Source organism: Spea bombifrons, chromosome 5 (genome assembly GCF_027358695.1).
Source record: "Spea bombifrons isolate aSpeBom1 chromosome 5, aSpeBom1.2.pri, whole genome shotgun sequence".
NCBI classification, from domain to species: domain Eukaryota; kingdom Metazoa; phylum Chordata; class Amphibia; order Anura; family Pelobatidae; genus Spea; species Spea bombifrons.
Window position 1 is genome coordinate 7,320,435 of NC_071091.1, and position 27,908 is coordinate 7,348,342.

Genomic DNA, 27,908 nt, shown 5'->3' on the forward strand with positions numbered 1-27,908 from the left:
ATGTCTCCATGTTTTTTGGAATGCCGCTGAATGCTCCAGCAGCCCCCCACCCCCAAAGATATAAACCCCCAAAATGCCATATCATACATTGGAGTTTATTCACTAAAGGGATAACTGCCAGGAGGGTTTCCATGATTCTGTATTTATTACGTGGGCCATCCCTAGCAAACATCTTTAGCCACAAGGGCCGAGCTGGCCCTGCATAATACAGTCCTGTGTGTAAGGAGGTTTTGGAGAAATCTCAGGGATTTAACTATACAGCACCAGCCAAGCTCTTCCCGCAGCAGAAGTTCACCGGAGACGGCCCTTTAGTTCAATGAGTTAAAACACAACCCTGAGAGGTTAGAACCACAGCTCTCCCTTTAGAGTCTTGGAACATTGTCCTCTCCACACATCTGAAGCATCCATCAGATCAGTTTGTGCATCTTTTGGGTATCGTGTACACTTTTAGCTCTGCGTACACACAACGGTCAGTTGTGACCAGCAGCTCTTGTGATGAAAACACGTTGCGAACCTTGTCACCTGTCATTTCTGAAGAGTCCTCAAGCATATTGTCTGCCATATCACCGCTGTCGAGTCATGGATTAAAGCTCTCATGGTCACGGGAAGCCATTTTTAGTGACGTCTTATTGATTGGAATGCCATATCCTTGTAAAATGCCCACATGGGGTGCGGGAGGCGTGCGTGAATTCTCACCATTTGAAAACTTTGAGCGTGGAAGCTGTTTCTAGTAACCTGTTGTGGGGGCTGATGGGAAAGTTTGAAGCTGGTCACCAGAGCAGCTAACAGAATCTGCCGAGTCATGCAATCTGCCGAGTCATTCCTTTGTTATGACCATCAAAATTCCTATTTATTCACTTCCTATACACACACACTATATATATATATTTACGCAGTGCTTGTTACGGTTCATACATTCAAAGGGAATGATGAGACTAGAGCTGACAGACTAAGATAAACCGATACATTAGGCAAAGAGGTCTCGGCTTGCAATTCTATACTCTCTGGGGTTTATTTACTAAAGGGAGAGTTAACAGGAGAGATATATTTCAGCTCCTTCACTTTACATAACATACACATTAGCATGTTTACTGCCATATATCACTAACAGAACTCAGCTGGTGTTGGCCCTTCATAATGAAGTGAGAGTTAAACCTCAGCTCTCCTGACAACTCTCCATTTAGCGAATAAACCCCTCTCGGTTGCTTAAATGTCACAACTGCGTCCTTTACACCGGAACCTAGATCCACAGAGAAGCTCGCCTCAGATACCTTCCCGTCCTCTGAGTTGTGGTTTCCACTCACCAAATCCAGTAGAGAGGGCCATCATTGGCCAACTTCACCACCAAGAAAGCCTGAGCTGTGCCTGTATAATACATACTTTAACAAAACAATCTCACAGATTTAACTATACATTATCCAGGGCCAGCCAAGCTCTTCCTGCAGCAGCTCACTGGTTGTTGTACCTTCATAACATATAGTGAAGTTGGCAAGTTGCAACCACAGCTTTCCTTACAATTCTCTGTTTAGTGAATAACTCCCATTCTCTGTGTAGATTACTCTCCTGTAATGCATTCTGAATCCTGGGCCTTTACCCTCCAAGCCACTCATTCCCACGTCCTCCTTATGCACTCATAGCCCTGCTCCTCTTACCCCCTGGGCACTCATACCCATGCCCCCTCTTACCCCCCCTGGACACTCATACCCTTGACCCCCACTTACCCCCCTGGACACTCATTCCCTTGACCCCCTCTTAGCCCCCTGGACACTCATACTGGAGTCAAGCTATCAGACAGTTTCAAATCAGTGGTCATGCCATCAGACGCTTTTTCTTTAGATTAGCAAAAGGTGCCTTAGACCTGGAAATGTGATAATAATCATATAATGTTACAATTTTTAGTGGATTTTGCAGAGTTTTCACACAAATATATCTCCCTGCAAAATTAGATACGTTTATTAAACAAATTAAAGGTAAATATCCGCTCATATCTAGCAAATTACCTTTTATAACATTTCTGCATATATTACAAAATTCCAACCTTGGACCAACACATTTACACTGCACATATCTCACACACACACCCCTATATAATATCTTACAATATTGTGCATTTTTACTGTGGAAATTTAAAGATATAGCACCCCAAATAGCAGTGCAGTACTTGATAAATGTCATATTTCAACATTCTACATGGGGTTAAAAAAAAATCCCCCCATTGGACCAATACAGTTACACTGCACATATCTCAAACACAACCCCCTCTATTATTTCTGAGAATATGGTGCATTTTTACTGTGGAAATTTAAAGCTATAGTGCCCCAAGTATCAGCCCGGTAGACAGCAACCGTAATTTTTCAACATTCTACATGGGGTTGAAAAAAATTCCCCCATTGGACCAATACAGTTACACTGCAGATATCTCAAACACATGCCCCTCTATTGTTTCTGAGAATATGGTGCATTTTTACTGTGGAAATTTAAAGCTATAGCGCCCCAAATATTAGCCCAATACATAGCAAATGGGATTTTTCTAAAATCTACAGAGGGTTAAAAAAAATTCCTCCATTGGACCAATTCAGTTACAGTGCAAGTATCTCAAACACACCATTCTCTATTATTTCTGAGAATATGGTGCATTTTTACTGTGGAAATTTAAAGCTATAGCACCCCAAATATCATCCCAGTAGAGAGCAACTGGCATTTTTCAGCATTCTACAGAGGGTTAAAAAAAATTCCCCCATTGGACCAATACAGTTACACTGCAGATATCTCAAACACATGCCCCTCTATTATTTCTGAGAATATGGTGCATTTTTACTGTGGAAATTTAAAGCTATAGCGCCCCAAATATCAGCCCAGCAGACATCAACTGCCATTTTTCAACATTCTACAGAGGGTTAAAAAAAATTACCCATTGGACCAATACAGTTACACTGCAGATATCTCAAACACATGCCCCTCTATTATTTCTGAGAATATGGTGCATTTTTACTGTGAAAATTTAAAGCTATAGCGCCCCAAATATCAGCCCAGTAGACAGCAACTGTCATTTTTCAACATTCTACAGGGGGTTAAAAAAAAATTCCCCATTGGACCAATACAGTTACACTGCAGATATCTCAAACACATGCCCCTCTATTATTTCTGAGAATATGGTGCATTTTTACTGTGGAAATTTAAAGCTATAGCGCCCCAAATATTAGCCCAATTCATAGCAAATGGGATTTTTCAAAAATCTACAGGGGTTAAAAAAAAATTCCCCCATTGGACCAATATATTTACACTGCACATATCTCAAGCACACCCCCTTCTATTATTTCTGAGAATATGGTGCATTTTTACTGTGGAAATTTAAAGCTATAGCGCCCCAAATATCATCCCAGTAGACAGCAACTGGCATTTTTCAGCATTCTACAGAGGGTTAAAAAAAAATTCCCCATTGGACCAATACAGTTACACTGCAGATATCTCAAACACATGCCCCTATATTATTTCTGAGAATATGGTGCATTGTTACTGTGGAAATTGAAAGCGATAGCGCCCCAAATATTAGCCCAATTGATAGCAAATTAGATTTTTCAAAAATCTACAGAGGGTTAAAAAAAATTCCTCCATTGGACCAATTCAGTTACAGTGCAAGTATCTCAAACACACCATCCTCTATTATTTCTGAGGATATGGTGCATTTTTTCTGTGGAAATTTAAAGCTATAGCGCCCCAAATATCATCCCAGTAGACAGCAACTGGCATTTTTCAGCATTCTACAGAGGGTTAAAAAAAATTCCCCCATTGGACCAATACAGTTACACTGCAGACATCTCAAACACATGCCCCTCTATTATTTCTGAGAATATGGTGCATTTTTACTGTGGAAATTTAAAGCTATAGCTCCCCAAATATCAGCCCAGTAGACAGTAACTGACATTTTTCAACATTCTACAGGGGGGTTAAAAAAAATTCCCCATTGGACCAATACAGTTACACTGCAGATATCTCAAACACATGCCCCTCTATTATTTCTGAGAATATGGTGCATTTTTACTGTGGAAATTTAAAGCTATAGCGCCCCAAATATCAGCCCAGTAGACAGCAATTGCCATTTTTCAACATTCTACAGGGGGTTAAAAAAAAATTCCCCCATTAGACCAATACAGTTACACTGCAGATATCTCAAACACATGCCCCTATATTATTTCTGAGAATATGGTGCATTTTTACTGTGGAAATTGAAAGCTATAGCGCCCCAAATATCATCCCAGTAGACAGCAACTGGCATTTTTCAGCATTCTACAGAGGGTTAAAAACAAATTCCCCATTGGACCAATACAGTTACACTGCAGATATCTCAAACACATGCCCCTCTATTATTTCTGAGAATATGGTGTATTTTTACTGTGGAAATTTAAAGCTATAGCGCCCCAAATATTAGCCCAATTCATAGCAAATGGGATTATTCAAAAATCTACAGAGGGTTAAAAAAAATTCCTCTATTGGACCAATTCAGTTACACTGCAGATTTCTCAAAGACATGCCTCTCTATTATTTCTGAGAATATGGTGCATATTTACGGTGAAAATTTAAAGCTATAGTGCCCCAAATATCAGCCCAGTAGACAGCAACCGTCATTTTTCAGCATTCTACAGGGGGTTGAAAAAAATTCCCCCATTGGACCAATACAGTTACACTGCAGATATCTCAAACAAGTGCCCCTCTATTATTTCTGAGAATATGGTGCATTTTTACTGTGGAAATTGAAAGCTATAGCGCCCCAAATATTAGCCCAATTCATAGCAAATGGGATTTTTCAAAAATCTACAGAAGGTTAAAAAAAATTCCTCCATTGGACCAATTCAGTTACAGTGCAAGTATCTCAAACACACCATCCTCTATTATTTCTGAGGATATGGTGCATTTTTACTGTGGAAATTTAAAGCTATAGCGCCCCAAATATTAGCCCAATACATAGCAAATGGGATTTTTTAAAAATCTACAGGGGTTAAAAAAAATTCCCCCATTGGACCAATACAGTTACACTGCAGATTTCTCAAAGACATGTCCCTCTATTATTTCTGAGAATATGGTGCATTTTTACTGTGGAAAATTAAAGCTATAGCACCCCAAATATCAGCCCAGTAGACAGCAACTGGCATTTTTCAACACTCTACAGAGGGTTAAAACAAATTCCCCCATTGGACCAATATATTTACACTGCACATATCTCAAGCATACCCCCTTCTATAATTTCTGAGAATATGGTGCATTTTTACTGTGAAAATTTAAAGCTATAGCGCCCCAAATATCTGCCCAGTATACAGCAACCGTCATTTTTCAACATTCTACAGGGGTTTGAAAAAAATTCCCCCATTGGACCAATACAGTTACACTGCAGATATCTCAAGCACACCCCCTTCTATTAATTCTGAGAATATGGTGCATTTTTACTGTGGAAATTTAAAGCTATAGCGCCCCAAATATCATCCCAGTAGACAGCAACTGGCATTTTTCAGCATTCTACAGAGGGTTAAAAAAAAATTCCCCATTGGACCAATACAGTTACACTGCAGATATCTCAAACACATGCCGCTATATTATTTCTGAGAATATGGTGCATTTTTACTGTGGAAATTGAAAGCTATAGCGCCCCAAATATTAGCCCAATTCATAGCAACTGAGATTTTTCAAAAATCTACAGAGGGTTAAAAAAAATTCCCCCATTGGACCAATTCAGTTACAGTGCAAGTATCTCAAACACACCATCCTCTATTATTTCTGAGGATATGGTGCATTTTTACTGTGGAAATTTAAAGCTATAGCACCCCAAATATCAGCCCAGTAGACAGCAACCGTCATTTTTCAACATTCTACAGGGGTTTGAAAAAAATTCCCCCATTGGACCAATACAGTTACACTGCAGATATCTCAAACAAGTGCCCCTCTATTATTTCTGAGAATATGGTGCATTTTTACTGTGGAAATTTAAAGCTATAGCGCCCCAAATATTAGCCCAATACATAGCAACCGTCATTTTTCAACATTCTACAGGGGTTAAAAAAAATTCCTCCATTGGACCAATTTATTTACACTGCACATATCTCAAGCACACCCCCTTCTATTATTTCTGAGAATATGGTGCATTTTTACTGTGGAAATTTAAAGCTATAGCGCCCCAAATATCATCCCAGTAGACAGCAACTGGCATTTTTCAGCATTCTACAGAGGGTTAAAAAAAATTCCCCCATTGGACCAATACAGTTACACTGCAGACATCTCAAACACATGCCCCTCTATTATTTCTGAGAATATGGTGCATTTTTACTGTGGAAATTTAAAGCTATATCGCCCCAAATATCATCCCAGTAGACAGCAACTGGCATTTTTCAGCATTCTACAGAGGGTGAAAAAAAATTCCTCCATTAGACCAATTCAGTTACAGTGCAAATATCTCAAACACACCATCCTCTATTATTTCTGAGAATATGGTGCATTTTTACTTTGTAAATTTAAAGCTATAGCGCCCCAAATATCATCCCAGTAGACAGCAACTGGCATTTTTCAGCATTGTACGGAGGGTTAAAAAAAAAAACCCCATTGGACCAATACAGTTACATTGCAGATATCTCAAACACATACCCCTCTATTATTTCTGTGAATATGGTGCATTTTTACTGTGGAAATTTAAAGCTATAGCGCCCCAAATATCAGCCCAGTAGACAGTAACTGACATTTTTCAACATTCTACAGGGGGTTAAAAAAAATCCCCATTGGACCAATACAGTTACACTGCAGATATCTCAAACACATGCCCCTCTATTATTTCTGAGAATATGGTGCATTTTTACTGTGGAAATTTAAAGCTATAGCGCCCCAAATATTAGCCCAATTCATAGCAAATGGGATTTTTCGAAAATCTACAGAGGGTTGAAAAAAAATCCTCCATTGGACCAATTCAGTTACAGTGCAAGTATCTCAAACACACTATTCTCTATTATTTCTGAGAATATGGTGCATTTTTACTGTGGAAATTTAAAGCTATAGCAGCCCAAATATCATCCCAGTAGACAGCAACTGGCATTTTCAGCATTCTACAGAGGGTTAAAAAAAATTCCCCCATTGGACCAACACAGTTACACTGCAGATATCTCAAACACATGCCCCTCTATTATTTCTGATAATATGGTGCATTTTTACTGTGGAAACTTAAAGCTACAGTGCCCCAAATATCAGCCCAATACATAGCAAATGGGATTTTTCAACATTCTACAGAGGGTAAAAAAAAATCCTCCATTGGACCAATTCAGTTACAGTGCAAGTATCTCAAACACACCATCCTCTATGATTTCTGAGAATATGGTGCATTTTTACTGTGAAAATTTAAAGCTATGGCGCCCCAAATATCATCCCAGTGGACAGCTAATGGGATTTTTCAACATTCTACAGAGGGTTAAAAAAAATTCCCCCATTGTACCAATACAGTTACACTGCAGATATCTCAAACACATGCCCTTCTATTATTTCTGAGAATATGGTGCATTTTTACTGTGGAAATATAAAGCTATAGTGTAATTTAGTTATAAATATAAAGGTCCTGGTATATGTCACTGTCAAACAACCCCCCAATATGTGTTCAGCAACATCTCCTGAGTATGGTGATACCCCACATGCATGGGTTTGTCAGATTGTTTGGCTGGCAAAAGGCTACTTTTGGGACATGCGTAATTCAGGTAGTCATTTGGTCATTCTGCCTCTATATCCTCTTTGGATCATCTTTGAAGCAGACTACTTCAATTTACCCCATCAAACCATATATTTTTGAAAACTAGACACCACAAAGTATTTCAAATGCTGGTATTTTAACCCTTTTATGCATGAGAATATAAAAATATTTATATTTATTTATATATGTTCGATAGTGACGCATACCAGGAGCTATGAATTCATTCCTGAAGTACAATTTGTGTGGAAAAAAATACAAAATTAAATTTTGGGAAAGACAGGTGGTAGAATCTCATGCATAAAAGGGTTAAAATACCAGCATTTGAAATACTTTGTGGTGTCTAGTTTTCAAAAATATATGGTTTGATGGGGTAAATTGAAGTAGTCTGCTTCAAAGATGATCCAAAGAGGATATAGAGGCAGAATGACCAAATGACTACCTGAATTACGCATGTCCCAAAAGTAGCCTTTTGCCAGCCAAACAATCTGACAAACCCATGCATGTGGGGTATCGCTGTACTCAGGAGATGTTCCTGAACACATATTGGGGGGTTGTTTGACAGTGACATATACCAGGACCTTTATATTTATAACTAAATTACACTATAGCTTTATATTTCCACAGTAAAAATGCACCATATTCTCAGAAATAATAGAAGGGCATGTGTTTGAGATATCTGCAGTGTAACTGTATTGGTCCAATGGAGGAATTTTTTTTAACCCTCTGTAGAATGTTGAAAAATCCCTTTTGCTATGTATTGGGCTGATATTTGGGGCACTGTAGCTTTAAATTTCCACAGTAAAAATGCACCATATTCTCGGAAATAATAGAAGGGCATGTGTTTGAGATATCTGCAGTGTAACTGTTTTGGTCCAATGGGAGAATTTTTTTCTACCCCTGTAGAATGTTGAAAAATGTCAGTTGCTGTCTGCTGGGCTGATATTTGGGGCCCTATAGCTTTAAATTTCCAGAGTAAAAATGCACCATATTCTCAGAAATAATAGAGGGGCATGTGTTTGAGATATCTGCAGTGTAACTGTATTGGTCCAATGGGGAATTTTTTTAAACCCCCTGTAGAATGTTGAAAAATGGCAGTTGCTGTCGACTGGGCTGATATTTGGGGCGCTATAGCTTTAAATTTCCACAGTAAAAATGCACCATATTCTCAGAAATAGTAGAGGGGCATGTGTTTGAGATATCTGCAGTGTAACTGTATTGGTCCAATGGGGATTTTTTTTTTAAACCCCTGTAGAATGTTGAAAAATGGCAGTTACTGTCTACTGGGCTGGTATTTGGGGCGCTATAGCTTTAAATTTCCACAGTAAAAATGCACCATACTCTCAGAAATAATAGAGGGGCATGTGTTTGAGATATCTGCAGTGTAACTGTATTGGTCCAATAGGGAATTTTTTTTAACCCCCTGTAGAATGTTGAAAAATGTCAGTTACTGTCTACTGGGCTGATATTTGGGGAGCTATAGCTTTAAATTTCCACAGTAAAAATGCACCATATTCTCAGAAATAATAGAGGGGCATGTGTTTGAGATGTCTGCAGTGTAACTGTATTGGTCCAATGGGGGAATTTTTTTTAACCCTCTGTAGAATGCTGAAAAATGCCAGTTGCTGTCTACTGGGATGATATTTGGGGCGCTATAGCTTTAAATTTCCACAGTAAAAATGCACCATATTCTCAGAAATAATAGAGGGGCACTTGTTTGAGATATCTGCAGTGTAACTGTATTGGTCCAATGGGGGCATTTTTTTCAAACCCCTGTAGAGTGTTGAAAAATGACAGTTGCTGTATACTGGGCAGATTTTTGGGGCGCTATAGCTTTAAATTTTCACAGTAACAATGCACCATATTCTCAGAAATTATAGAAGGGGGTGTGCTTGAGATATGTGCAGTGTAAATATATTGGTCCAATGGGGGAATTTGTTTTAACCCTCTGTAGAGTGTTGAAAAATGCCAGTTGCTGTCTATTGGGCTGATATTTGGGGTGCTATAGCTTTAAATTTCCACAGTAAAAATGCACCATATTCTCAGAAATAATAGAGGGACATGTCTTTGAGAAATCTGCAGTGTAACTGTATTGGTCCAATGGGGGAATTTTTTTTAACCCCTGTAGATTTTTAAAAAATCCCATTTGCTATGTATTGGGCTAATATTTGGGGCGCTATAGCTTTAAATTTACACAGTAAAAATGCACCATATCCTCAGAAATAATAGAGGATGGTGTATTTGAGATACTTGCACTGTAACTGAATTGGTCCAATGGAGGAATTTTTTTTAACCCTCTGTAGATTTTTGAAAAATCCCATTTGCTATGAATTGGGCTAATATTTGGGGCGCTATAGCTTTAAATTTCCACAGTAAAAATGCACCATATTCTCAGAAATAATAGAGGGGCACTTGTTTGAGATATCTGCAGTGTAACTGTATTGGTCCAATGGGGGAATTTTTTTCAACCCCCTGTAGAATGTTGAAAAATGACGGTTGCTGTCTACTGGGCTGAGATTTGGGGCACTATAGCTTTAAATTTTCACAGTAAAAATGCACCATATTCTCAGAAATAATAGAAGGGGGTGTGCTTGAGATATGCGCAGTGTAAATATATTGGTCCAATGGGGGAATTTTTTTTAACCCTCTGTAGAATGTTGAAAAATGGCAGTTGGTGTCTACTGGGCTGATATTTGGGGTGCTATAGCTTTAAATTTCCACAGTAAAAATGCACCATATTCTCAGAAATAATAGAGGGACATGTCTTTGAGAAATCTGCAGTGTAACTGAATTGGTCCAATAGAGGAATTTTTTTTTAACCCACTGTAGATTTTTGAAAAATCCCATTTGCTATGAATTGGGCTAATATTTGGGGCGCTATAGCTTTAAATTTCCACAGTAAAAATGCACCATATTCTCAGAAATAATAGAGGGGCATGTGTTTGAGATATCTGCAGTGTAACTGTATTGGTCCAATGGGGAATTTTTTTTTAACCCTCTGTAGAATGCTGAAAAATGCCAGTTGCTGTCTACTGGGATGATATTTGGGGCGCTATAGCTTTAAATTTCCACAGTAAAAATGCACCATATTCTCAGAAATAATAGAGGGGCATGTGTTTGAGATATCTGCAGTGTAACTGTATTGGTCCAATGGGGGAATTTTTTTTAACCCCTGTAGATTTTAAAAAAATCCCATTTGCTATGTATTGGGCTAATATTTGGGGCACTATAGCTTTAAATTTCCACAGTAAAAATGCACCATATTCTCAGAAATAATAGAGGGGCATGTGTTTGAGATATCTGCAGTGTAACTGTATTGGTCCAATGGGGGAATTTTTTTTAACCCCTGTAGATTTTAAAAAAATCCCATTTGCTATGTATTGGGCTAATATTTGGGGCGCTATAGCTTTAAATTTTCACAGTAAAAATGCACCATATTCTCAGAAATAATAGAAGGGGGTGTGCTTGAGATATGTGCAGTGTAACTGTATTGGTCCAATGGGGGAATTTTTTTAACCCTCTGTAGAATGTTGAAAAATGGCAGTTGCTGTCTACTGGGCTGATATTTGGGGTGCTATAGCTTTAAATTTCCACAGTAAAAATGCACCATATTCTCAGAAATAATAGAGGGACATGTCTTTGAGAAATCTGCAGTGTAACTGAATTGGTCCAATAGAGGAATTTTTTTTAACCCACTGTAGATTTTTGAAAAATCCCATTTACTATGAATTGGGCTAATATTTGGGGCGCTATAGCTTTAAATTTCCACAGTAAAAATGCACCATATTCTCAGAAATAATAGAGGGGCATGTGTTTGAGATATCTGCAGTGTAACTGTATTGGTCCAATGGGGAATTTTTTTTAACCCTCTGTAGAATGCTGAAAAATGCCAGTTGCTGTCTACTGGGATGATATTTGGGGCGCTATAGCTTTAAATTTCCACAGTAAAAATGCACCATATTCTCAGAAATAATAGAGGGGCATGTGTTTGAGATATCTGCAGTGTAACTGTATTGGTCAATGGGGGAATTGTTTTTAACCCCTGTAGATTTCTGAAAAATCCCATTTGCTATGTATTGGGCTAATATTTGGGGCGCTATAACTTTAAATTTCCACAGTAAAAATGCACCATATTCTCAGAAATAATAGAGGGGCATGTGTTTGAGATATCTGCAGTGTAACTGTATTGGTCCAATGGGGGAATTTTTTTCAACCCCATGTAGAATGTTGAAAAATTACGGTTGCTTTCTACCGGGCTGATACTTGGGGCACTATAGCTTTAAATTTCCACGGTAAAAAGGCACCATATTCTCAGAAATAATAGAGGGGGTTGTGTTTGAGATATGTGCAGTGTAACTGTATTGGTCCAATGGGGGGATTTTTTTTTTAACCCCATGTAGAATGTTGAAATATGACATTTATCAAGTACTGCACTGCTATTTGGGGTGCTATATCTTTATATTTCCACAGTAAAAATGCACCATATTGTAAGATATTATATAGGGGTGTGTGTGTGTGAGATATGTGCAGTGTAAATGTGTTGGTCCAACGGTGGAATTTTGTAATATATGCAGAAATGTTATAAAAGGTAATTTGCTAGATATGAGCGGATATTTACCTTTAATTTGTTTAATAAACGTATCTAATTTTGCAGGGAGATATATTTGTGTGAGAACTCTGCAAAATCCACTAAAATTGTAACATTTTATGATTATTATCACATTTCCAGGTCTAAGGCACCTTTTGCTAATCTAAAGAAAAAGCGTCTGATGGCATGACCACTGATTTGAAACTGTCTGATAGCTTGACTCCAGTGACACTCACGCCCCTGTCAGCCCCTTACCCCCCTGGACACTCATGCCCCTGCCCCCCTCTTAGTCCCCCCGTGCACTCATAGCCCTGCCCCCCTCTTACCCCCCCCCGTGCACTCATACCCTTGTGCCCCTCTTATTCTCCCGCGAACTTATTCCCTGCCACCTTCTTGCCCTTCTTTGCTCTCACACCCCCTTCTCCTCCTGCCTTTCCTTTCGCCCTGTCACTCCAAAGCACTCGACCTACTCCCCCGCTGCGCCTGCGACCGCTCTCCACAGGGCGGGGAAACGTCACGACATCACCACCGCGTCGGTCGCCGCCACTGACGTCAGGGGAAGTCCTACGCGCATGCGCTGCAGGTGACAACAGGGACCCGGCCGGCCAGAAAGCTACCCCAGCATCGCTCACCCTCCCCGGGAAAGTAAGAGAGAGGGGGGGTACTCGTATGGTCCAAGCGGCTCCCACCGTTACTTTACTAACACTATGGGAGCGATTACGGGTCGCCTGGCAACCCTTTACGGGGCTGACGTCACTGTGACTAGGATATCTTTTGTGTATTCAAAAGATGTACTGGGTCAGTGACGTCACCTGGCAATGCCATTCAGGGGGGCAAAAACTATAGTGTTTAATGAAATGAATGCTGAATTAATTGTTTTGGTTTCTAATATGATACAAAGCCCTATATGTTGCAGTTGATATTATATGTAGGGACAGCCCACTCTGCTTATGATGTCATACATTCAGTAATATTAATCTATAAATACTGTAAATATGGTGTTATATTGTGCGACCCACCGTAAGGATGATATAATGACACGGAAAACACATTATTGCCTCTTTATGTTGGGCGGTTGTCGACGGTTACGGGGGCATCTGGGGCATTTTAGTATCATATGTTAAGCCGGTAGCGAACTAAGGAATTTGGAATTACTTCACAAAACACTGAATTGTAATAATGCGCTAGGAGTAACATTTTCACCGACTTCATGAAATTCTTATTATTCATTGATTTGAATAGCTCCGTCATATTCTGCAGCGCTGTACAATGGGGTCGCCTTAAAGTGATGCTATCGCTTTAACGTATATAATCTTTCTTCATATTAAATGTCAACACGATGCTAAAGTATACTATTACATAGAAATGGAAGTTTCTGGTATCCTATATGCTGTTGGGCAGAAACAAACCGGGTGAAGTTGCGCATGTCCTTTGTTCGGCTAATATGCTTTTTATTATTAGTAGTATTTAGTATTTTTATTAAGGAGTTGCGTGCTTTTTAATTGTGGAGTGACGTCAGAGCCCCGGATTGTATATGATCTCTATACGTCAGAGCCCTGGATTGTATATGATCTCTATACATCAGAGCCCCGGATTGTATATGATCTCTATACATCAGAGCCCCGGATTGTATATGATCTCTATACATCAGAGCCCCGGATTGTATATGATCTCTATATGTCAGAGCCCTGGGTTGTATATGATCTCTATACGTCAGAGCCCCGGGTTGTATATGATCTCTATACGTCAGAGCCTCGGATTGTATATGATCTCTATACGTCAGAGCCCCGGATTGTATATGATCTCTATACGTCAGAGCCCCGGATTGTATATGTTCTCTATAAATCAGGGCCCCGGGTTGTATATGATCTCTATACGCCAGAACCCCGAAATGTATATGATCTGTATACGTCAGAGCCCCGGATTGTATATGATCTGTATACGTCAGAGCCCTGGATTGTATATGATCTCTATACGTCAGAGGCCCGGATTGTATATGATCTCTATACATCAGAGCTGTCACAGAGCCATTACTTATGCAACCTTGTACTGAGTGTTATATAAGCGATCAAATGTATCACATGCCGTTACTGTGTGAACAGAATAATGTGTCTCGTAGGCCAGTCTCTGCACGCCTTACAGTCCCAGCACAGAAAAGGAAACGTAAGAGTGAAAAGAGAGTGGAGACTTTTTATTGCGTGATACTTCTTGGCCAAATTCAGTTTTAAATTATTATTTATTGTTTTATATAGCACCATCATATTCCGCAGTGCTGTACAATGGGTAAACAGGATATGAGTCGTAGTATATAACATAACAATCTGACTTACAGAAAAAGGTGAGGAGGGCCCTGCTCAAAAGAGTTTACAATCTAGAGGGAGTTAGGGCGTATTACGCTAGAGGTAAATGTGCCGTTGTTATGGATGGACCTGCCGCAGTAGTGTAAGTATTGGGGGAGAGGGACTAGGAAAGGTGAGCCAAAGGAATATGACGGGAGTTAACGTGTAAGTTCATTGGCGTTCTTTAAGAAGTGGGTCTTGGGACTTTTTGAAGGATCGAAGGCCTTTCCAGAGGATGGGGCAGCCCCTGAGGAGTCTTGTTAGCGTCCGTGAGAACTTAGAGAGTTTTCCTTAAGAGTCCTGCATAGTCTTGAAAGCGTGCGATCCTTTATACTTAATACAGCAATACAGTAATCATATTTACAAAGTTCGATAAACGCAGATATGATGCTTTTTGCCTTATTATTCACTTTCACTTCTTAACTCTATAACGGTGGCCGTGATGTTGCGCCTTTCTTTTATTTTACAAATGTCTTTATCTATATATATATATATATATATAATTTTGCTTCTCTGTTTCAGCATCCCATCAGGCTATATCTTCTAGATGGGATAAACTGTAACCATGTTCAGCTTTGAGGGAGATTTCAAAACAAGGCCGAAGGTTTCGCTAGGAGGCGCGAGTAGAAAGGTAAAATCCACGTATTTTCATTCTGAAATATTATCTGTTCAGTCTGTAAATGAAGTACATATAAGTGGTCTTTTGCGTGGCCTGCCTTATGATCGGCGAAGGCATTGTTCCAACACGGATGAAGCCAGAAAGCACAAATATAGAAGTTGACTTATTACATTGCACCGCCGATGAACAGGTGCCTCCAGCTTGAGAGATATTTGGAGCTTAGTCATTTGCATAGAGGTTGCTTTAAAGTGACACGAAGGCCAATAATCAGAGAAAGAGGTATAAAAAATATAGAAAATATGTCTTGAGAAGCAGCTTCTTCATAATGGACTTCAGAATGAGGTCAACCCAAAAACCCTTTTAAAAAACAGCCATTCGCTCCAGCTTGCTCTTAGAGAAACCCATTTGAAGGCAGATATACCTGGCTGGTCCAGTTTCTCCATGTCCTTAAACTGCCAGGGTCTATTTGAACGCACAGTCCAGCCCTGTCTGTATATGGTGCTGCAACAAGCCCCTAAAAAGACATAATTTAACCCATTAAACACCAGTGGTGTTCCCATGCCTTCTCGGTGTTATTGTGCCAGCAGCTTCCTGGATCCTGAAATACTTGGTGATCGAGTAGGATCGTCAAGGTCTAGGCTGTGGTGAAAGCCCGGACTACCCATAAGTTAGTCCATTACCATCTAAGAGCAGTGTTTAACATGTTTACTGGTCTGGTGCTAGTATGTAGATGAGATTTGGGAGCGGGCTGCTGCAGGACTGCCTCTTATGTGTCAGGTAAGTGCTATTTTTTTTTCGTTTTGGAGGAATGCATAGTAAAGTGATCACAGAGTGAATGGGGGTGTCAGGGACATTAACCTGTCCCTTTAACATTCACCTTGCTGCCTTCCCTAGATATTTTTTTAAAGCTGTTAAATAACACGTCCTTGGCATTTGCGGGATTTTACTTTGCATCCTCAGCAGCTCTGCAAACTCTCATAAAATACTCCGAAACATTATCTATTGCTACGCGGACGTTCAAAAGTTTGGGGTCACTGAGCTTTTCTGACGATCAGTTATCCTTTTAAACTTGGATCAGTGAACGCAATGTGCCATTGGAACACAGGAGTGATGGGAGTGATAAAGGGCTAATGGAACACAGGAGTGATGGGAGTGATAAAGGGCCATTGGAACACAGGAGTGATAAAGGGCTAATGGAACACAGGAGTGATGGGAGAGATAAAGGGCCATTGGAACACAGGAGTGATGGGAGTGATAAAGGGCCATTGGAACACAGGAGTGATGGGAGTGATAAAGGGCCTCTGTACGCCTATGAAGAGATTCCATTAAAATTTAGCCGTTTCCAGCACAATAGTCATTTCCAACATTAACCCCGTCTGCGCTGGATTTCTGATCTATTTCATGTCATTTTATTGCACAAAATTAGCTTTTTGTTCAAAACCAAAAACATTTCTAATTAACCCCAAACTTTTGAACGGTAGCGTATATATCAAATAAATAAATCGATTTATTAAGCCCTCTACTTATTTTTAAGTCTTCTGGACACTTACATGTTCTGGAGCACAAAGAACAAAGAAACAAATAAGGTGAAATAATACAGTTGAGATCAGGATATGGTGGGTAGTTTGATGATTTTATTATTGGACGGGGACTTTAAGTGTCTTTTGATCTCTCTTGTCCTTGGTTTTTACATTTGTAAAGAAAAAAAAAGCCTGCGGTCATCTCATTAAGGTATATCCTGCAAAACATATATTCTGCAAATGATATCCTGCCTGCGAGAGTCGGTTGCGCGGAATTGAAATTATTATCGCTCTTTTACGGATAGCTATTTCCTGAAAGGGTAGGAATAAGAAATTCCAGTCTGCGCTAAATGTACCAATTTCTCTTGCTAATGAACACTTCTTGTGGCGGCTCTGCTTCTATATTAGAGAAAGATGCACTTCTTTTAAGGAATGGAGATAAAACATTGTTCTAATGTAAACCAGTGTGACTCAAAGCGAATCTATCACCTTTCCCCCATCTGCACGCTCATTAACCCTTTTTATTCCGTGTTTATTGATTAAATAAGAAATGTGTATGTATTAGAAGCGCACCTTACGTACGTCTTCCATCAGAGCCTCCATCTTGATTTCTCCTTCCCAGGATCAGAATTATTATATGATGATTATTATGATTATTAAATGATAGCTGAGTTGCCCCCCATAAATAATCATTTTCTGTTCCAGCTCTTTAACGTGTCACAGCACACGCGTTATACTCGCTGCTTAGGCTTGCGTGAGTTCCTCGGAGGCTAATGAGACCTCCCATACATTGGAAGAACGAAACAAAAATGCAGCATTACCAAGTAGTGTCATGTTTTCAGAAATATACATAAGGAGAGAAGCATCTGTTAGTGCCCTTGTGTTTGTGTATAATTAATTATCATTAATTGCATGGCGTGTGTTTCAGAATATTTATTTTAATTTCAGGAAGAAAAAGCTTCCCTTCTGCACCGTACTCAGGAGGAGAGACGTAAGAGAGAGGTAAATACATTAGTTTATAGAATACCTTCCTGGATTATATTATATATCTATATATATTATAATATTATATAATATAATAATAATATATATATATTATATATATATTATAATATTATATATTTAATAATATAAAATATATGTATATAATATAATATATATATAATATATGTATATAATATGTATTATATGTATATATATATAATCTTTCTGTGTGTTTACTTTATTGTACAGCACATTGTTGTGACTTCTATGAGTTTTGTAGTGGTCTAGGAATATCAGTCTTCCTTGACGCTTGAGTCTGTAAGTTGGCTGGACGACCGGGGAGAGTAGAAAGCAATTTAGTAGAAATCAGTGTAGAAAGGAGCCATGTTCCTGCTGGATTATCCCTCCCCATTAAGCTGTATGGTGATTAGATACGCTAATGATAGGAATTCGGACAGAACCAGATTCCATATGCTAGCTGTGCCACGTTGAGACAAATGGGTCTATTCAATAAAGGGGGAGATGGCAGGAGAGCTGTGTTTCAGCTTCTTGACTTCACTATATATCAACATTGATCTTCTGCTGCAAGAAGGGGCAGACTAGATGGGCTGAACGGTTCTTATCTGTTGAGAAATTCTATGTTTCTATGTAAAATATACAGTTAATAGTGAGTTCTTCAAGTCTTCCCAACCATTGAATCATGCATTATACAGGGCCAGCTCAGCCCTTTTTGCAGTAGGAGCCTTCAGAGACTCAAATCCACAAGTTTTCTGCTGACTGTCTCTATAGTACATATTTCCGACAAAAAAAAAATTCAAATTACTTTGATAAATTACACTTTATTAAATTAAGACCAACAGGGATATTCATGACACTTCATTCAGTTAACTATATTTTTTGTTATTTTTTTTTTATTGTTGAATACTGTCAAATATATATAAAAAAAAGAAAAAAAGAAATAAATGTAATTGCCCTAATTTCGCGTTTGTGGCAAAACCTAAAGAATTAAGAATGGATTCCGAGCAGCCATTTATATTAACGATTCTACAGAATAAACATTCTTTTTAATAGTAGTGAAATAAACTGTTGGGTAATTGTTACCATAAACTTTTATAATTGAAAAATAAAAGAGATGATGTAAGGTAATAATCAAGCGATTGGAAGTCTTATGGGCTAAGATTTGAAAGGGGGCCAGTCGCTTTTCGTATCTCCATTTCTCTTTTTTACACCAAAAAGATAATATATTAATTGTGTTTTTTTTATTCTTTTTTTTTTTTACTCAGCATGAAATAAATATTTTTGTTATGCTGTTAAAGGGCCTCACATCATGTTTTAAACTGGTGCCACCACCCTAAGCTATTTCTGATCATAGATAGGGATAGGTTTGCCCTGGTAAACTTCCATCATTCACTGTGAAAGATGCAGAAATCCCAAAATATGTATAAAAATGATGGAATACTAGTAGACGAGCTAGAAAGCCATTCACATTATGTCGACCTCCTGTAGGTGCCACCTAGGACGACACGGGCATCTGTAGGGATATATCTTCTAAACAAGTGAAATTCTACGTGATGCCCCGGCTTTGTGCGTGACAATCTCTCGTTTTATTTAAAATGTTTCGGATCTTTCTATTCGTAGGAAGAACGAAGGAGGCTGAAGAACGCAATAATCATCCAGTCCTACGTACGAGGCTACAGGGACAGAAAACTGCAAGTACGGGTTTAAAAATTAAAAGACAAAATTAATTTCAAATAACTTGTCTGTATTTGAATGTTAGGGGGGTACTACAGCATTAAGTAGCTGATGTTTTGTAGAGCTTATAAATAAAGAAGCCACGTCCTAATGGGGTTCCCGAAGGCTGCCGGGGATCCTGTATATAACAATTGCTGTATAACGTATACCGAAAGCCATGAGTTGTTTCCCTCTGGCTGGTTTGCTGCCTTCTTAGTGTCTCCGTTTTGTGGTCTTAGATGAGATACAGTTTCACTTATCGTCAAAGGCGCAAAGCCATGATCCGTAGAACATTCAGGATATCTGGTGCACGGGCTGCACGATACCGGCCAATCAGGATTGGACTCCATTGGACCCGGATGTCCAATCGGCCAATAGGTTTTAGGTCATACATGTAATGTTAGTGTGCGACACGTGTCAGAGGCCTTCCTCTAATATTCTTAATTTAAAAATTCTATTCACAAAATTGTTTATTATTAATTCCAACAGTTTCACCAAATACAACCTTGGCATCAACGCAGCATGGATTCAGTTAATATTATTAAAACTCGCTCGGTGACAGATTGACAGATTTTAAGACATTTCAAATAAAAGGATTTCACTTTTTTTCTGCTCAAAAGCTGATGTGTTCTTCAATGCAGTTTACCTCCCGATCCTTATATATATATATATATATATATATATATATATATATATAAATATATATATTCAGGTGTCTGTAGTGTATCCCCAACAATACACCAACAGCAATGCCTTCCATATGCTTAATTCATCCTCTTAGATATTTGGGAAGGATTATGAGTTCTTTCTTTAAAATACATGTCCTACGTTTTTAACGCACCTCCGTTTTCCTTTTTTCAAGTACGCCATTCAGAGAAGTGAATTCGATTACTGTGTCAATTCCGCTTCGGCCAATGGGAGTGCGGCTAACGGCGCCAACCTCATCCTCTTAGTACGGAAGCTCCTATTTTTTTACAGACAGAGTGAGGATTCCAAACGATTGGTAGGTATAATGCTATATATATATATATATATTAATCTTCTTAGAAAGATAAGGTCCAAGGTCAGGATGGTCCCCTTAAAAGGCTTATCACCTGGAAACTGTTATTCACTATAAATTCTGATTGGAACTATTCTCCCATTTGAAGAAGAAAAAAATCTTTACAGATTGAGACGTTTCCACTATGTTGTCACGCGTGCTGGTATGGTCTGTTGGTCACCCTTCTCACTTTCTGTAAGGTTTGGTTGTATGGTTTGGTAAGCGATCGGAGGATGTGAGATGCCCCTCGAGAAGCTGGTGCATCAAACAGACCAGATGTGCCCAATGGATCTTATCTGCCATCAAATTCTATGTCTCTGTGGTGCTAAGAGAGCTGCGTTCTCTGATAATATTAGTGCTAGTTCTTTGGACCCTTCAATAAATTGTGGCTTTGCAACGTTGAGGCAAACGGATAAAAAGTGGTTCTAGTGTAATCACAATAGCAGCCAAGAGAAGGTTTCTTTTGAATGGACCACTCAGTGGGCTGCTAGGGTGGTAAGATGACCTTTTAAACGTCACATTACTTCTTATGCATAACTTCACGGCAGCTAAATTATACTGATTGAAGACTAAAATGACATCATAACCTGTGAGTAAGGATGATTCTTTGACGCTGGGCAGGTCATAATCTGTCCCTTTAGAAGTCTGTGGCTAAACTCTGATGCTGCTAATTCTCTGGTGATCTTTTTCTTGCAGATATGGATATGTCAGAACTTAATAAAGCAGAATTCCCAGTTTGTAAAACAGCTGTTGGGTCCAGACAGACTCACCTGTCTCTACCAGATCAAGAGACTCTTGGGGTTATGTTGCAGGTAAGGGCTGGAGCCTCTCAGTAAAGGTCTGTCCTGTAATATGCTTTTTGCCCTAATGATGGTAATGGAGGTTTTTCTTTTGGTTGACACACACTACCGTTCAAAAGTTTGGGGTCACTGAGTCGTTTTCATGTGAAACAAGAAAATTTCTAGCTGTAGCTTAAATGCAAAAGGGTTTTCTAACGATCAATTAGCCTTTTAAACTTAAACTTGGATCAGCGAACACAACGTGCCATTGGAACACATTAGTGATGGGAGTGATAAAGGGCCATTGGAACACAGGAATGATGGGAGTGATAAAGGGCCTCTGTATGCCTATGAACGTTTCCAGCTACAATAGTCATTTACAGCATTAACCCCGTCTGCACTGGATTTTTGATCCATTTCATGTTATTTTAGTTGGTTGCTTTTCCTTCACAAACAAACAAATTTCTAAGTTACTCCAAACTTTTGAACAATAGTGTATATACCCAGCAGTGGTTACAAAACATGGGGAAATAGCTCAAGAAATGCATTAATATTAAATTGATATTTTTTATATGTTTCCCCAATCATGATCCTCTGCTGTTTGAGAATCTAGTTCTCGCAACCAAGTGCCCAATGTAGTTGCAAAAATATTTATGCCACAAACATTGAGTTTACCCTTGTGCATTACTTTTTTTTAAGGTTGTTGCAGAATTGTCATGACGACAGCCTGAATGTTGCACTACCGATGAGGATGTTGGAGGTTTTTGCATCAGAAAACACATATTTGCCTGTTCTACAAGACGCCAGATGCGTGGCTGCGCTAGTTGAACAAATTTTGCACTACATGATTCTAAAAGGTCAGTCTTCTTGAAGAAAGAAATCAGGTTTTCCAAACTTTTCACAATCTTCTTGTCTAATCATTCCAAATTGTATGTTTGTATGTGTGTGTATATACATTATATGTATATGTATATGTATATTTATATACATATTTATCTGCGTTAAGCCTCCTCCGTGTCGCCGTCCTTACTGAGATGACATCACATCCCAGAGATCCACCTTTCAACGATGTGAAGCACTGGGCGGAAATTAACTATGGAAGCTGTGCCGATTGGCGATAGCCCTTTTAACTTGCCTGTTGATCAGTATTGCTACGGGGAAACTGATCTTTCAAGAAGGCCGTTGGCTCCCTGTTATGTGGCAGACGGGCTAATGCCCCCTAAGATCTCCTGCCCTAGTTAGCCTAGGCTAGAATACGACACGGTGTGTCTATATATTTTTGTATATTTATTTTGTGTTGTATCCTACACCGCTTTGGAAAATCTTTTAGTGTTGAAGTTTACCGTTTCAGTCTGGATTTACCCCAGGGCAACAAATGTGATATAAAAAGCACACTGCAAAGACATTATTGTATAAGGATATAATGTAAATGAAGTCAAAGTCTTATGGTTCCGATTACGTATCTGATTTTCTGTATCTGCATTTCAGGATTCTACAGGTCTCTCTACTTGTTAATTAATAACAAACTTCCACCGAGCGTTGAATATGCAGATGTCTCCAGAGTACCCATCGCTAAAGTACTGCTAGAAAATGTTCTGAAACCTTTGCACTTTACGTATAACTCCTGTTCTGAGGATGCGAGGTAAGACGTTCCTCCGTTGGCGGTTTGTGTTATGCGACTCTCGGGCAACTTACATCACCTACAATGAGCCAAATGCTTTATGGTGTTGGCTACCAGCTGGATTTTTGCAAATAGCCATATTCTACCTTATAAAGACAGCATAAGATACACCTTTCTCATATATATTACAGCGCAACAAATTGGGGTCACTTAGAAATGTCCTTGTTTTTGAAAGAAAAGCATGAAGTGGATCAGAAATCCAGCGCAGACAGGGTTAATGTTGTAATTTACTATTGATTTTTAATGGAATCTCTTCATCGGCGTACAGAGGCCCTTTATCACTCCCATCGCTCCTGTGTTCCAATGACCCTTTATCACTCCCATCACTCCTGTGTTCCAATGGCCCTTTATCACTCCCATCACTCCTGTGCTCCAATGGCATGTTGTGTTCACTGATCCAAGTTTAAGTTTAAAAGGAAAATTGATCGTTAGAAAACCTTTTTACAATTATGTTAGAAATTTCCTTATTTTCTATGAAAACAGCTCGGTGACCCCAAACTTTTGAGTGGTAGCGTAATAGGACAGAAACAGAATATCTTACTAAACACAAATGTGCTTTCTAATCGGAGAGAAATCGACTGTTTGTGTGTCTTGTAGGCAGCAGGTTTTCACGGCGTTTACCGAGGAGTTCCTGGCTGCACCGTACACGGATCAGATATTCCATTTCATCATCCCCGCTCTCGCAGACGTGCAAACCGCTTTCCCGTATGAGCTTTTTCTGGATGCGCTGCTTGCTAGCGAGTCCCAGCGTGCGAGGAAATGCGATAAAGCCCCCTGGCTCTTCTACTTTGTGCTGACGGCTGGAGAAACATATTTAGGTACAGAACATAATGTCTCCGTCACTTTTTCATTTATTTATTTATTACATTTCTGCGGAAAGTCAAGACAGAGAGCGTGAGCTGTGAAGAGATGTGTCTACGCCAGCACGTTTTGTTATCTATACTTTACACACACTACCTGTTCAAAAGTTTGGAAGATGCAATATCTTCATAGGCGTACAGAAGCCCTTTATCACTCCCATCACTCCTGTGTTCCAATGGCCCTTTATCACTCCCATCACTCCTGTGTTCCAATGGCCCTTTACCACTCCCATCACTCCTGTGTTCCAATGGCCCTTTATCACTCCCATCACTCCTGTGTTCCAATGGCCCTTTACCACTCCCATCACTCCTGTGTTCCAATGGCCCTTTACCACTCCCATCGCTCCTGTGTTCCAATGGTTATTACTGTGTACCGCATGGGGGGGTTATTACTGGGGGTTATTACTGTATACAGCACGGGGGTTATTACTGTATACAGCATGATCAAGGACAAAATATTTTTAATATTGTTGTTATCAGGGCCCAAAATGCCAAAATAATGAAGTATTGTGTCTTTCTGGGATTTTTTTTAATTATATTATCGTAACATATTGTATGTATTGGTTTATATTTACATGGAGTTTTACTTGAATGGCTTTATGTTCTAATTACATATATATGACCTGTATTTCTCAGGAAGCTTGTCAGAAGAAGGAATGCTTGTTTACTTGAGAGTCCTCCAGATGTTTCTCACCCAGCTCCCTGTGTCATCGTCCAGCGCAAACCATCAAGAGCTCACAAGCGACTCAGAAGATGACGACGACGACATTAGCAAGATGGCTACCACCATTGTAAGGCACCGTTTTTGCTTGCCACTCACGCTGTACCTATTCTCTAAAATTGCCTACCTTGTTCTGTCCGACTCCCTTACTTATTCTAACATTAAAGGCTCACAGTCTATCCGCTTAATGCCAGAACCTGCATTCTGGAAATGAAACCGTCCGTCCCACCACCTGCTGTCCTAATTCCTCCTCAACCTCCTAATTTATTGTAAATCGAGCAGATCCCTCTTTCAGTAACAGCCATCGCACGCGTTTTCATTGACTTTTTTTTTTTTTGCATCCGGTGCTATAGAGGGATTCACAACGCGTGCCAACGCATCTTGTGGTTTCCAAGCTCCCATCTTCTTGCCTTGTAGAAGATGCATTTGGCCAAATCCATGTCCTCCTCGGAAGGTGTTATGTTTAGCACTCAGCTCGGGCGTGCGTGAGACTTACAGGGGGTTCTAATGAGACCCCCATGTGCATCGGTTTCAGTTGGAGCGCTTGCTTTAAGCGTTTACGGATAGGTAAAAGCCGATTATCGGCACAGCTCGTAGAAAGCCCTTAAACCTCTGCTTATTGCTTTACGAGCCGCTTAGCTTTACTGAATTTATTATTATTCCGTTCGATTTCTTCCTGCACGGCCCTGAAAAGCTTTTGTTTTGCGGTATTAGGGTGACGGTAAGATGTCGGTGCAGTATATCACCGAGGAGTGTCTAAAGAAACTGGATACCAAGCAGCAGACCAATACCCTGCTCAGCATGGTGTGGAGAGATTCAGCCAGCGAGGAAGTCTTCACTTTGATGGCCTCCATATGCCACACGCTAATGGTGCAACACCGGATGATGGTGCCAAAAGTCAGGTAAGTGTTAATAATAACCTTCATGCTTAAAATGATAGAGAGATCTCGTCTTATATTCAGGAGTCATATGCCTATCCCATGCGTGCTTAATACCCTCACTGTATTACCCTCTACCACTTCTGCTGGGAGGCTGTTTCACTTATCTACCGGCCTCTGTAAAGTAAAACTCCCTTACATTACAAACAAAAGTCCCTGGTACAGCATACGTGATTTCTGTTTGTCAGGCTGTTTATATTTAATTACCCCTGCTGTCCTGTGACAGAGTGGCTCCTCCACTATAACAGTACCCAGCATTGATGAATTTGCATTGATGTATACTCTCTAATAGAGCGCACAACAACTGAGCACAATTACAGTACAGGCCAATCTGAAACCAATGGTCCTAACCAGTACAGGCCTTCTGAATGATGGCGCCGCAGGAGACTAACCTCGGCTACTTTGTACAGATCCATCTGCGGAATAGACTGAGGTCAGAAATTTCCGAGATCATCAGTCACTACATTATAGAGTCATGTGACCACGTGGCTCCTTTTAGCGCAAATCTGATGCCCACAAGAGCAGAGTGCGGAGATTTATCAAATGTAACACATTTATTATTATTAACCTTTATTTAATAAGGGCTAACGGTCCGCAGCGCTGCACAATTAGTATTGCTCTTGTTAGTTATCATACTCTGCAGTGACGGTTCCGTCCTTAACATGCTGTGGCCCTTGGATGACGCCAGCTCAGATTGTTTCCTTTGCTATGTCATCAACGCGGGTGGAGAGAGGCTTCTATCGCATGAATGAAAAATTAGCGCAGGCGTCTCCCGAAATAAACCTTGGAAAATTTATTGATGATAGTGTTTAGTGGTGATCTAACGGATGTTTGCTGTTCACAAAATGGGGTTGTTTCATTGTTTTTGAAATAAAAGCATATACTGTCCATTAAAATAACATGAAATGGATCAGAAATCCAGCGCAGACGGGGTTAATGTTGTAAATGACTATTGTTGCTGTTAATGGCTGATTCTTAGCGGAATCTCTTTATAGGCATACAGAGGCCCTTTATCACTCCCATCACTCCTTTGTTCCAATGGCCCTTTATCACTCCCATCACTCCTGTGTTCCAATGGCCCTTTATCACTCCCATCACTCCTGTGTTCCAATGGCCCTTTATCACTCCCATCACTCCTGTGTTCCAATGGCCCTTTATCACTCCCATCACTCCTGTGTTCCAATGGCACCTTTTGTTCGCTGACCCAAGTTTATGTTTAAAAGGCTGATTGATTGTTAGAAAACCCTTTTGCAATTAAGTTACAGCCAGAAATCTCCTTGTTTTCCGGTAGCTGAAATCCTTAAGCGGTCTCGAGACAGAGCTTGGTACAAACTTCAGTAACTCGTTATAGTCTGGTGTGTAGTTGTTGATGAGGATCAGAACTTTTTGGTCTAATTTAAAGTTATTTTTATATTTATGTTATGCTGGCGGTGTTTGAAGTGTAACAGCGCGTGTCAGGACTTAACCTTAACATGTGGAGCAGACACATCCATCAACATTAAAATCAGACCGCTGCTATTCTTAAAAGAATGGGATCTAATCATATTCTGCCATAGCAAACAACGCAAGAGCGAACCCATTAAGACCCTGTCTTGGCCCACCGGTGTTTATTGCCGTCAGGAAGTAAGCCTTCGGTGAAACGGCCATCCTTCGATGAGGGTAATTAGGTTTTTAATTGCGTTAAAGCAGGATGTGAGATGCTAGATAACAGCAGAAGCTTCATTAGGATCCTTAACTTCATTGTCGAAAAACTGCCTGGTGCCTGGAATTGCAATTAGTGATTTTTAATGCATCGATGCTTTGGCCGGACTTTTACAGCATCTGCTTCCACGAGGATACGCGGTTTATATATTTTAGTCGTGGACCAAAATTCATTTCCTACCTGCGTCCGCCGTGACGAGTCCATTCCACCTTTAAGAAAGGACGCCCTCCGCGCCGTTAAGTAGCTGATAGAGCGCACGGCCATAAATTTCACTTGGCTCTTCCCGGTCCTTTAACGGTGGCCGGCACTGGAACACTCTCCAAATGAACACTAATGCACATAATTATATTTAATTAAAACTCATAATATTAGTTACATCTTGGAATCTCTTGGGTCATCAATACGCTCTGCCAGATGTAGAATTAATGGGTTATGAACATTATGCTAACAGAATATTATAGTCTGCGGGGAAGCCATCTAAAGCGGACAGCGCCGGGCTGCAATTCTGCAGAGAATTTTTGGGAATGTTTTATCTGTTTTTGTTTTTTTTTACGGATTATGTGGGTTTGCTGCTTCCCCGAAGCATGTGGGATGAGGACGATTATTGGGGGTCTTCCGTGATCGTACACTATTGGAGATTCGATCCCTTGCCTCTCGCCCGGCTTTCTATACCTTAAAGGCTGTATAGATCTATAA

The 27,908-nt window shown here is 39.8% G+C and overlaps 2 protein-coding genes across 2 annotated transcripts in view; both read left to right on the plus strand.

Annotated features, from left to right (window-relative positions):
- DNAJB6 (DnaJ heat shock protein family (Hsp40) member B6) overlaps positions 1-27,908 on the plus strand; it is a 261,352-nt gene that overhangs the window by 150,343 nt on the left and 83,101 nt on the right. The gene's annotated exons all lie outside the window — the stretch shown is intronic.
- The window catches only part of UBE3C (ubiquitin protein ligase E3C), a 46,543-nt gene continuing 31,494 nt past the window's right edge, over positions 12,860-27,908 (plus strand). The window contains exons 1-11 of the mRNA XM_053467713.1: positions 12,860-12,944; positions 15,161-15,269; positions 17,726-17,779; positions 19,400-19,474; positions 20,355-20,495; positions 21,228-21,343; positions 22,010-22,167; positions 22,799-22,952; positions 23,589-23,809; positions 24,488-24,642; positions 25,287-25,474. Coding sequence (XP_053323688.1) covers positions 15,204-15,269; positions 17,726-17,779; positions 19,400-19,474; positions 20,355-20,495; positions 21,228-21,343; positions 22,010-22,167; positions 22,799-22,952; positions 23,589-23,809; positions 24,488-24,642; positions 25,287-25,474 — 1,328 coding nt within the window. The 5' untranslated portion in view covers positions 12,860-12,944; positions 15,161-15,203. The remainder of the gene's footprint in view (positions 12,945-15,160; positions 15,270-17,725; positions 17,780-19,399; positions 19,475-20,354; positions 20,496-21,227; positions 21,344-22,009; positions 22,168-22,798; positions 22,953-23,588; positions 23,810-24,487; positions 24,643-25,286; positions 25,475-27,908) is intronic.